This window comes from Physeter macrocephalus, chromosome 16 (assembly GCF_002837175.3).
Source record: "Physeter macrocephalus isolate SW-GA chromosome 16, ASM283717v5, whole genome shotgun sequence".
Taxonomy (NCBI): Eukaryota; Metazoa; Chordata; class Mammalia; order Artiodactyla; family Physeteridae; genus Physeter; species Physeter macrocephalus.
This window is the reverse complement of record NC_041229.1, coordinates 99626962-99639676: the sequence shown is the minus strand read 5'-3', so window position 1 is coordinate 99639676 and position 12715 is coordinate 99626962. Positions and strand designations below refer to the sequence as shown.

General features: G+C 39.5%; 1 protein-coding gene across 3 annotated transcripts in view; it reads left to right on the top strand.

Moving 5' to 3' along the window:
* Positions 1–12715, top strand: part of PATL1 (PAT1 homolog 1, processing body mRNA decay factor) — a 32652-nt gene that overhangs the window by 15839 nt on the left and 4098 nt on the right. For all 3 annotated transcript variants that reach the window (XM_007120855.4, XM_028501153.2, XM_028501154.2), the window contains exons 10-15: positions 4473–4653; positions 5164–5287; positions 5759–5856; positions 6292–6351; positions 7387–7535; positions 9200–9359. In XM_007120855.4, coding sequence (XP_007120917.1) covers positions 4473–4653; positions 5164–5287; positions 5759–5856; positions 6292–6351; positions 7387–7535; positions 9200–9359 — 772 coding nt within the window. The remainder of the gene's footprint in view (positions 1–4472; positions 4654–5163; positions 5288–5758; positions 5857–6291; positions 6352–7386; positions 7536–9199; positions 9360–12715) is intronic.

Here is a 12715-nt window from a genome sequence, read left to right as displayed (position 1 = left end):
CGCGGAGCACAGGCTCCGGACGTGCAGGCTCAGCGGCCATGGCTCATGGGCCTAGCCGCTCTGCGGCATGTGGGATCTTCCCGGACTGGGGCACGAACCTGCATCCCCTGCATTGGCAGGTGGATTCTCAACCACTGCACCACCAGGGAAGCCCTTGAGCAGCTTTTCACATGCTTCTTGGCCATCTGTATGTCTTCTTTGGAGAAATGTCTATTTAGGTCTTCTGCCCATTTTTGGATTGGGTTGTTTGTTTTTTTAATATTGAGCTGCGTGAGCTGGTTATATATCTTGGAGATTAATCCCTTGTCCATTGATTCGTTTGCAAATATTTTCTCCCATTCTGAGGGTTGTCTTTTCATCTTGTTTTAGTTTCCTTTGCTTTGCAAAAGCTTGTAAGTTTCGTTAGGTCCCATTCGTGTATTTTTGTTTTTATTTCCATTAGCAGGTGGATCAGAAAAGGTCTTGCTGTGATTCATGTCAAAGAGTGTTCTTCCTACGTTTTCCTCTAAGAGTTTTATAGTGTCCAGTCTTACATTTAGGTGTCTAATCCATTTTGAGTTTATTTTTGTGTATGGTGTTAGGGAGTGTTCTAATTTCATTCTTTTACATGTACCTGTCCAGTTTTCCAAGCACCACTTATTTAAGGGACTGTCTTTTGTCCATTGTCATAGATTAGTGCGTGGGTTTATCTCTGGGCTTTCTATCCTGTTCCATTGATCTATGTGTCTGTTTTTCTGCCAGTACCATATTGTCTTGATTACTGTAGCTTTGTAGTATAGTCTGGAAGTCAGGGAGCCTGATTCCTCCAGCTCCATTTTTCTTTCTCAAGATTGATTTGGCTATTTGGGGTCTTTTGTGTTTCTCTCTGTCTCTTTTCTTCGGGAACTCTTAATGCAATTGTTGGTTCATTTAATGTTGTCCCAGAGGTCTCTTAGGCTGTCTTCATTTCTTTTCATTCTTTTTTCTTTATTCTGTTCCACGGCAGTGAATTCCACCATTCTGTCTTCCAGGTCACTTATCCTTCTGCCTCAGTTATTCTGCTGTTGCTCCTTCTGTTGTATTTTTCATTTCAGTTATTGTATTGTTCATGTCTGTTTGTTTGTTCTTTAATTCTTCCAGGTGTTTGTTCTTTAATGCTCTAGGTCTGTGTTAAACATTTCTTGCATCTTCTCAGTCTTTGCCTCCATTCTTTTTCCAAGGTCCTGGATCATCTTCACTGTCATTATTCTGAGTTCTTTTTCTGGAAAGTTGCCTATCTCCACTTCATTTAGTTGTTTTTCTGGGGTTTTATCTTGTTTCTTCATCTGGTACAAAGTCCTCTGTCTTTTCGTTTTGTCTGTCTTTCTGTGAATGTGGTTTTCCTTCCACAGGTTGCAGAATTGTAGTTCTTCTTGCTTCTGCTGTCTGCCCTCTGGTGGATGAGGCTATCTAAGAGGCTTGTGCAAGCTTCCTGATGGGAGGGACTGGTGGTGGGTAGAGCTGGCTGTTGTTCTGGTGGGCAGAGCTCAGTAAACTTTAATCCACTTGTCTGCTGATGGATGGGGCTGGGTTCCCTCCCTGTTGGTTGTTTGGCTTGAGGAGACCCAGCACTGGAGCCTACCTGCTCTTTGGTGGGGCTAATGGCGGACTCTGGGAGGGCTCACGCTAAGGAGTACTTCCCAGAACTTCTGCTGTCAGTGTCCTTGTCCTCGGTGAGACACAGCCACCCCCCGCCTCTGCAGGAGACCCTCCAACACTAGCGGGTAGGTCTGGTTCAGTATCCTATGGGGTCACTGCTCCTTTGCCTAGGTCCCGATGTGCACACTACTTTGTGTATGCCCTCCAAAGTGGAGTCTCTGTTTCCCTAAGTCCTGTCAGAGTCCTACAATCAAATCCCACTAGGCTTCAAAGTCTGCTTCTCTGGGAAATCCCCCTTCTGTTGCCAGACCCCCAGGTTGGGAAGCCTGACGTGGGGCTCAGAACCTTCACTCCAGTGGGTGGACTTCTGTGACATAATTGTTCTCCAGTCTGTGAGTCAGCCACCCAGCGGTTATGGGATTTGATTTTATTGTGATTGCACCCCTCCTACCATCTCATTGCAGCTTCTCCTTTGTCTTTGGATGTGGGGTATCTTTTTTGGTGAGTTCCAGTGTTCCTGTCCATAATTGTTCAGCAGTTAGTTGTGATTCCGGTGCTCTCACAAGAGGGAGTGTACTCCATCCATTTCCACCTTCCAAAAACCGGAGCCCTGAACTTTAAATTATGTTATTAGATTCAATACCTGCCTGCATACCAATGCACAAGCTTTAAATGACAAGAGCTTATCAACTTATTTCCAAGTTACTATAATTCTGAAATACAATTTAGATCTGGGGGGTGGGGAATCAACATTTTATATTCACTGCTTACCAAGTTCTTACCATACTTTTAACTACTTTTTGTTGACCATCTCAGCTCAGACATAATCTTGAATATAGTCTCTAGCATTACATTTGGGTGTTATGTAAAGCCAACAGTCGCTCTTCATCTTTGCCTCTGTTTAATCCTCATTCAAATATATATTTATATATGTGACCTCAGCTGTGTACCAGGCACTGTAGTCAGTTTTGGGGATTGAAAGAAGAACAAGACATATCAAACCCTTGCCTTCATGGAGCTTATAGTCTGTCACCATTCTTATATATAAAATAAGAGAATTAAACATAATTTTGAGGGTTTTTTTTCAACCTTTCATTTTATGGTTCTTTGTGTGAAATTTATTTTTTCTTTCAAAAAAGTTCCAGGATATTTTTTTCAGGGGGAAAAAAACCAATATGGGCTCTTAAGACACAAGAAGTACAAACCATAAAGGAAAAGATTAATACATTTGACTGTTAAAATATGAAACTTCTTGGGCTTCCCTGGTGGCGCAGTGGTTGCGCGTCCGCCTGCCGATGCAGGGGAACCGGGTTCGCGCGCCGGTCTGGGAGGATCCCACATGCCGCGGAGCGGCTGGGCCCCTGAGCCATGGCCGCTGGGCCTGCGCTTCCGGAGCCTGTGCTCCGCAACGGGAGAGGCCGCAGCAGAGAGGCCCGCATACCACAAAAAAAATATGAAACTTCTTGTGCCTGCAGTTAACATTATGGTATTGTGTACTTCAGAATTTAAGAGTGTAGATCTCATGTTAAGTGTTCTTACCACCACCAAAAAAAGAGAAAGAAAGGGACACAAGGAGTAGGTGTTGGATATGTCTATTACTTCGTTTATGGTGATGATATCACAAATGTTTGCATATGTCCAAACTTACCAATTTGTACACATTAAATATGTACAGTTCTTTGTGTATCAGTTATCACTTAATAAAGCAGTTTAAAAATATTTTAATAAAATTGCAAAAATATATTAAACTTCTGTGAAACAAAAGGCACAAACGTAATTTTCAATAGAGGAAACCTACATGGCTCATAAAAATGAAAAGATTTTTCAGATTCACTTGTAATCAGAAGAGTGCAAATTAGATAACCATTTTATATCCTCAGGCAAAACGTGAAGTGTCTCAACTGTCATTGTTGGCAGGAATGGCATGCACAGCCTTTTGAGAGAGAATTTGGCAATAAATAATAAGGTTGATAATGTGGATACACTGCATCCTAGCAGTTCTACTTTTCAGTATATACCTGTGTATATTATCATCAACATGGATAAATATGAAAGGCATAATGTTGAATAAGAAACAAGGAGCAGAACTGTATGTCTAGTACCAGTTATGTAAAATGGAATGATACTGTATAATATTTAAAGGTAGATGTACAAGTAATAAAAGTATAAAAGCATGTCATGGAGGTTGCATAACAAAGTCAGGATAGTGGTTCCTATAGGAAGGAAGGGAAGGTGGAAACCGTGATCCGGAGGGGTATAGGTGGGCTTTCAACTGTGAATGTCACACTGTATTACTTTTTAAAAGTCTGAAGCAAATTTGACCAAATAATTTTTTTTTCATTAAGTCTAGATGGTGAGTAAATGGATTTTTTTTTAAATAGTATTTGCTGGGCTTTTCTATATGTTTGAAGTATGTCATGATTTTCATCAAGTTTTTTTAAAAGTTTGTAGACTTGGGGTCAAATTGGCGTGTGTTCTAAATCTCTCACTCTGCTGCCTGGTGTCCTGCTTTAGGCAAGCTACTTGATTTCTTTTGGCCTCGGCTTGTTGTCTTAAGTGGAGAAAATAAATCTACCTTATTACCTCATAGGGTTATTGTGGGGCTTATACAGAAGTCCATAGGTGAAAGTGCTTAGCTTACGGTAAGGCACTTGGATCTTAGTTTTATTTTCTTAATTATGTATTGCACAGCTCTTTCCTTTCAAATTCTGTTAAGATTCGATTCTTTTTCACTCCTCTTTTAACAAAAGCAAAGGGGAACCTTTTTTTCAATTGACCTGGTTTACTCCAGTTCTGTTACAAGGCATAATTCATGTATCCGCCTGGAGTGAATGTGGCATATATTTCTTTTTCAGTCAGCATCGGAATCTCAATGGTGCAGGAGATAGAGGAAGTCACCGGAGCAGTCATCAGGATCATCTCCGAAAGGATCCATATGCCAATCTCATGTTGCAGCGAGAAAAAGATTGGGTCTCTAAAATCCAGATGATGCAGCTGCAAAGCACTGATCCCTACCTGGATGATTTTTATTACCAGGTAAGTACTCTGTGCTAGTTTTGAAGATAATAGTTTAGTCCCTTACCCTGGTGAAGGTACTCATTTAAATATTGGTAGAATTAAATATTGATAGAATTTTCTTTTGAGGTAGTCTTCAAGTGGATAAGAATTGACTAAGCAAATTCTGTCCTCTTTTCAAGTTGAAGAACCTGTCACACTATTCACTCAAAGGTTTGCATATATGCCTTTTGTTTCTTACCTACGGAGGCTCTCAGACCAATATTTTAAAATCTTTTCGGCATCAATAATCTGGTTCTTTCAATGAAGAATATTGGCAGTCTAACTTTAAAGATATTTCCATTGATGATTATTTTGAAGGCTGGGATTTTTTGATAAAGTAAATTCATAGCAATCTAACAAAAATTAAAGATCAGTATATTTATAGAGTACGAGTAGTGTTGCTACCACTAGTATAAGTTAATTATTTCATGATAAAGAGAGACCATATTCTGTGCTTGTTGCAACTGAAATCATCTTCTCATGTGGTAGAATTATTTTGAAAAACTGGAGAAACTGTCAGCTGCTGAAGAAGTGCAAGGTGATGGCCCAAAAAAGGAGCGCACCAAGCTCATTACCCCTCAGGTGGCCAAACTGGAGCACGCCTATAAGCCAGGTGAGGTCCTTATCCCTACAGCCATAATGGAGAGATGTGGTGCTGCTGATGGGATAGAATAAAAATAACTGTATAGATGATTGGATAGAGATGTTTGAAACTGATGTATAAAGTATCATTGTCCTTGACAAATGCACAGGTCAGCCTTATTCAAGCATGGAGTGAATGGTTTGATAGATGGCCTTTTAGATCCTTTTCTGCTTGAGATTCCATGACTTTTTAAAACCTGTTATAATTTCTAGTATCCATAAAATAGATAAGGGGGAAATACTTCAGATTTTTATTTATTATTACAACAAAAAAAATGGGAAAGGATAGATGTTGATAAGAGATGGCTTTAGATAATGCATAGATTTTTGTAGTAAATTGTTAGGCTCCGAGTAAAGAATAGAGAATATAAAGATCTTCTTTGAAAGCTGTCTGCCTTCAATTGCTGAGTTTTTATTTGTTGGAAATTTTTTGTCCCTGCAGTGCAGTTTGAGGGCTCTTTGGGAAAGCTTACTGTCTCTAGTGTGAATAATCCCCGAAAAATGATTGATGCTGTTGTGACATCTCGGAGTGAGGATGATGTAAGTTTCTGTAGAATTGTGTGTCTAAAAAAGTCTGGGTCATCACTACTTCTTTGGGGGTCAGTGGATTGGAATCCTAAGGCAGCCAGGCAGGACCTGGGTGGCAGGACTAGGTAACTCTGGCTGCAGACAGCATCAGCTATTTACTCCAGTTTTTAAAACTATGATTTTCTCTGTGTTTTAAGATTTTCCTCTGATATCTTCATCTTCCACTGCATTGTGCAATTACCTTTTGCCTATCTGTGAATTCAGTTTATGTGTGGGTTGATTCAGTCAACTCTATGACCTTTGTCCACATTAGTTTTGTTTTAGAGTATTAACTTTCAAAGAGTCAGTATTCTCAAAGTATTGTTACAAATGGAATTACCTATGTGCCAGTAAATTATTTTTAACACTGGTAAAGAGTTCACATTGAATAGTGTTGTCTTTTTTTAGGAGACAAAAGAAAAACAGGTTCGGGACAAAAGACGAAAAACCCTTGTCATAATTGAGAAGGTAAGTTTTAGAATTTGTTACTGTAGTTAGTTTCAAATAAGGAACTATTAAACGTATGTGTACTCAACAATGGGAAAGTAAACAATCAGTTAGTGTTCCATGATTTTAATTAATGGATATATTTGTGTAAAGTGCCTGTTGTGTACAGGGCACACTAGAAGGGAATGTGGTATACCTCACCTATGGCCTCGTGAAAAGAACACTGCAATTAGAAGTCCTGGGTTTTTGTCCAAGCTTGTTCAGTTAACAGCTGAATGTTTTGGGGCAGGTCATCTTCCTAAGAAAATGAGAATAAAAATTACACTGTTCTGCCTATGAATTAATTCAGGTCTATTCAATCAGCTCACATATATTTATTGGACATTCCCTGGGTGCTGGGCACTCTCCTGGGTACTAAGGAAAATCAGGTAATATATAAGCAGTTAGTGTTACAGCATAAATACATATTGCAAGGCATAGAGCATAGGGGTTAGGAGCACAGACTCTGGAAACAGTCTACAAATCATGTCTTTTCCATTTCTCAGAGTTGTGACTTGAGGCAAGTTATTTAACCTTTCTATGCTGTCCTCAGTTTCTTTATCTTTAAAAATGAAAACAATAAGAGTCTCTTTCTCACTGGGCTGTGGTGAGTTAGTATTCAGTAAATGAGTACTTGCACAGTCTTTAGAGCAATATGCCTGGCACCCAGTAGTGAAATTAGCTGTGACCGTCTTTATTAATATAAGGCATTACTTGGAGCAGTGGTACACGTTGTTCATCTTACCGTGCTGTTGCTGCTGCTGGAGAATTTGGAAAGCGTGTAATCATTTCACTGTCTGCCTTCTAGATTAGAGGTCAAGGAGGTACAGGGAATGATGTTCGAAGAATTTTTTAAGTTATTTCACTATGTTTTTCCGGGTTTAAAAGAGCACTTTTTTCCTTTCAGTCTTATTACAATGCGCTCTCACTCTTTTGTCTTGATCTGTTATTCCTAAACTGTGAAGTTGTTTATCTAATACTCTGAGCTTGCTGAGGCCTGCTTTGTCTCTCACTTAGACCTATAGTTTACTCCTTGATGTGGAGGATTATGAAAGGCGTTACCTTCTAAGTCTGGAAGAAGAGCGGCCTGCCCTGATGGATGAAAGAAAGCACAAAATTTGTAGCATGTATGACAACTTAAGGGGGAAATTGCCTGGACAGGAGAGGTAAGAGTGTAGTGTACTTTGGTAAAAACATAGACTAGCTAGACTCCTTCCTCTGCTACACTGAACTTCATACGTTCTACCCTTTGGATATCCTTCCTTACCATCTCAGTAAGCTCAAAGTCTTTCCTTTTGGCCTCAAATGCCACTTCATATAAAACATTTCATCATTCTTTCCAGCCAGGAAAAAAATCTGTTTATCCTGAATTCATTTTTTCAGCAAGTACCTGTTCAGATATCTGCCAGGAACTGTGCTGGGCACTGGAGATACAGTGGGGAGCATTATTTAGCTTGTTTTGTTGAGCTTGCAGAGTGCACCTGGTTTATGCTTACTAATGTTCAACCTTGTGGTCTTTATGTATTTTCTTTCCTGCTAGGAGGGAAAGTATTAACACTTACACTTCCTTGGGATTTCCATACAATACTTACTTGCTATGGAAACCAGTTGGTTTTCCAGTGGAGACTAAGCTCCTTAATAAAACTTCTCTATATCTCTCTCATCTCTCTCCCACCCAGTATCTGGAACAGAATCTTGCTAATGGTAAATGTTCTATAAATCACAATGTTCTATAAATCACAATATTTATTTGATGAATGCAAGAGGACTGTGTCTCCTAATCACTCCCTTTCTCTTTGCACATTCAAGAGAATTGACGATTCTTCTAAGCCAAGACATACGCAAAACAGAACTTCAAAAAAGGACCTTCTTTTTGACACACCTTTTCTGGAGTCGGGCTGACAGGGAACTGGTTGAATGAATTTGGGTTTATCCATAGATTTGACTGTTATGCAGCCATTAAAATGTATGTAGTTAAAGTATTATTTATTGCCGTAGAAAAATGTTCACAAGAAGTTGTTGAGTGAAAAAAAGTCAAGTAACAAAGCCATATAAATTATATGGACCCTTTCTTTTAAATGAAAGATAAAAATATACAATAGACAGCAAAAATGTCTTCAAAATGATAACACTAATAAATTATCTCTGAGATTATGAATATTTTATTCCTTTTTTCTTATATATATTTTCAGATTTTGCTGTTTTAGCCATGTCATTTATGTAGTTACTTAAAAGTTAATAAAGGAAATTAATGCATATAGTTTGATCAATTCTTTAACATACAATTTTTAAAATGATGTGAAATTTTCAGTATTTATGAAACGAAGAATTACTTTTTTTTTTTTTTTTTTTTTTTTTTTTTATTCTTTGAGACTACCAGAACTCCACAGTAGCTTCATTTATTTATTTTTGGCTGCATTGGGTCTTCATTGCTGCGTGTGGGCTTTCTCTAGTTGCAACAAGCAGCGCTACTCTTTGTTGCGGTGCGCGGGCTTCTCATTGCGGTGGCTTCTCTTGTTGCGGAGCACGGGCTCTAGCGCACGGGCTTAGTTACTCCGTGACATGTGGGATCTTCCTGGAGCAGGGCTCGAGCCCATGTCCCCTGCATTGTCAGGCAGATTCTCAACCACTGCACCACCAGGGAAGCCCCGAAGAATTACTTTTTATTATTTGGTTGAGAGTTGGAGAAGTAAGTCTATTTTGTAGTACAGAAAATTGTAGAGTGAAAATAAATGCAGTGTATTCACTCAGTAACATGTAAGAGGAAAAAAGGGATTTTTTTTTTACATTGTTCTTGCTGACCTAAGTTAGCGTTTTTCTTTCCCTGCAGGCCCAGTGATGACCACTTTGTACAGATCATGTGCATCAGAAAAGGGAAGAGAATGGTTGCCCGTATTCTTCCTTTCCTCTCCACAGAGCAAGCAGCTGACATTCTCATGACAACAGCCAGGAACCTCCCTTTCCTTATCAAGAAGGATGCACAAGACGAGGTGATCCACCATGTGTGGGACATCTTTCCTTTGGGTCTTCATAGTTGATAAGATTTCTAGGATCCAGATTTCTTTTTGTCCCCTTTTCCCTTTTGTATTCTTTTATCTTTGGCAGAATGATATGTTTATTTAAAGCAAAAACTTTACTCCAGGCCTGTATTTTTAATGTCACTTTTTATCCAACAGACCATGTTCGTAAACAGGAGGAAAGCAGTAATTCCGTCTTACTTGACGTAGTTGTAAAAGCTGTGGTCTGTATCAGAATTGCTTGGGAAGCAGATAATTCAGCCCTTCGCCAGTCTTGCTGAATCAGAATTTACAGAGAGACGATCAGGGCTTCTGGGTTTATAACAACATCCCCAGCTGAATCTGATGCTCTCTAAATTTGCAACTTATGATCTTGGTTACTTTGTTGGATATAAAGTATCATTCATTGGGCTGTTATTAGTAGCTAACATTGACCTGTAGACTTAGTTGAATGGTGTCCCACAGGAATTGGGCCAGTGTTTTTAAATAATTTTATCTAACCTAAACTGGGCTGGAATTTGAAACATGATTATCAAATTTATAAGTTAACTCTTGGTAAGAATTGCTCTCTGCTTATGCGTGTCATAATACTTGAAAGATTAGCACAATTTAAAATAGTCTTAGACTTTCAAAACAAGGAATTGATAAGGTTAACACAAAGGGCTAGTATTACTAAATGTGAGATTCAGAATAATAGAATTTATGAGCATGAACCTGAAAGATGTGAAAATTAGTCCTTCTGAAATGATAATAGAATTGAAAGAATTTCTTCATTCAGCAAATATTTATTGAACACTGCTATGTACCAGGCACTGTTTAGGTCCTAGAAATATAGCACCTAGTTGTAGGTGCTGAGAGTTAGGAATCCAAAGATGCCTGCTTTGGTAGAGCTTATCTGCTAGTGAGGAAAACTTGGTTAAATGTAGAGGCTAAGTTTTTACCTGTATGCGTTAAAGAGTAATAGACCACATCTCTAAACACCATGTTTTTGAAGTAATAGCGTGTTCCAGGTCCTGAGGCATAAAATGTACAAGATAATTCTGGAATATCTTGTATCAGAAAGCAAGGAAGCTAAAAGATTACTAGGGTCCTGTGTAAAAGATGCACAGACCAATTTGAAGGGGTCTCCTTTTGGTAAAAATGGGATAATTTGCATCAGAAAGAAAAATTATAGGAGTGGATTGAAATAAATCAAATATATTTAATTTAATGAGTTCATAATGGTATGAAAAAAATATACTTATCACCTTCAGAGATTGCTAGGCTATCAACTCATAATTCTGAAAAGTGGTAAATAAAGGAAAAGAAGCATTTATCCTGCCGCATTACAACCAAATGTCATGGTGACCAGAGAGTGATAATAGAAAAGTTCTTCTTTAGAGAAGATATATCAGCTAATAAATTCAAAGAAATGATAAAATTAGAAAATTGCAGTTTTACAAGCTCCTAATGGAAAAGCAATCAATCTGGGCAGCAACCATTACTGGCGCTACAAAAGCATTAGGTAAAATGTGGATGGGGACCTTTACGGTGGTTGGAGCAGGCTGGCGACACCTGAACCCACTGATGACTGTTTATGGTTTTATTTATGTATGTGTGTATTTATTTATGGCTGCGTTGGGTCTTCATTGCTGCGCGCGGGCTTTCTCTAGTTGCAGCGAGTAGGGGCTACTCTTCATTGCAGTGCACGGGCTTCTCATCGCAGTGGCTTCTCTTGTTGCGGGGCACGGACTCTAGGCACGCGGGCTTCAGTAGTTGTGGCACGTGGGCTCAGTAGTTGTGGCTCACGGGCTCTAGAGCGCAGGCTCAGTAGTTGTGGCGCACGGGCTTAGCTGCTCTGCGGCATGTGGGATCTTCCTGGACCAGGGCTCGAACCCATGTCCCCTGCATTGGCAGGTGGATTCTTAACCACTTTGCCACCAGGGAAGCCCCCAGTGTTGACTGTTAACACCACTAAGGGGAACAACCAGACACCATGTGCATCGTGATGTGATGCAGTAGAAAACACACAGCTCTCTCCATGAAGTCTCCTTGCCATGCACCACCCTGACCCCTCCACTTGAACTTGAATTGAATCAAACCTCTAATTATCAGTTTTTATGGGAAAAAACAAAGGATGGTGAAACCTGTTAAGTGACACCACAGAGGTGCAATTAACCAGATCCAAACTATGGGACAAATGACCCAGTTTCTTCAACAAATAAATGGCATGAGAAAAGGAGATGGACAGTGACAAAGGAGCTATTAACAGATTTTTAAAGCCTTACCAGCCAAATGCAATGTGTGGATTTATTTGAATCATGATTAAAATAAATCAGCTACTGGGACTTCCCTGATGGTCCAGTGGTTAAGACTCCACTCTCCCAATGCAGGGGGCCCGGGTTCGATCTCTGGTCAGGGAACTAGGTCCCACATGCTGCAACTAAGAGTTCGCATGCCACGACTAATGATCCCGCGTGCTGTAACTAAGACCCAGCGCAACCAAATAGATAAATATTTTAAAAATAAAAATAATAATTCACACTGCTGGTTCTAGACTGAATGTCCATCAAGCTAGGATGGGCATGTACCGTACTGGCCAAAGCATTGAGGAAAGCCTTTGCTGTGTTGGACTATATTAACTGATGGCATTTAAAAAAAAAAAAAAGAATAAATCAGCTGTTAAAAGACATTTTTGAGATAGTTGGACAAACTGAATTTGGAATAAATATTGGATGATAATTAAGGAATTAAACTTTGTTAGGTGTGATAGTATTGTGAGAGATTTTGTTAGTGATGCCAGTTGAAGTATTTATGGATGGAATGATCTTATATGGGAAGAACATAGATTTAATAAGGTTGGCAACCTGTTATTGATTGAATTGTTGTTGAAGTTGGGTTATGGGTATGTGGACTTCACTATACTGGTCTTTGTACTTTTGTGTATGTTTAAGAATGGTTTCATTTTTAAAGCTCTGTTTATTTAGAGTAGTAGATCATGAAAAGGAGTCTTCTGCATCCTTGGATGCTGTTTAAAGTAGAACCAGCCATCACTTTTTATGCCATGGGCATTGAGTGCTGAAAGCACCCTCAGTTTCCTTTCAAGTGTCATAACCTGGTTATACCAGTAGCTCTGTATTTTAACTTCCCAGTCCGGGCCTTAAGGCAAAACAGAATGAGTGGCCTAGCAGGCTGGAATCCAGCAGCCTTGGAGTCTGGTTCTAGCTCCTAGCTTTGTAACCGAACACTGAGTTTCTGATCACTTAGCTTCTCTGATAATCTATAAAAATTGGTTAGGGCTTCCCTGGTGGCGCGGTGGTTGAGAATCCGCCTGCCAATGCAGGGGACAC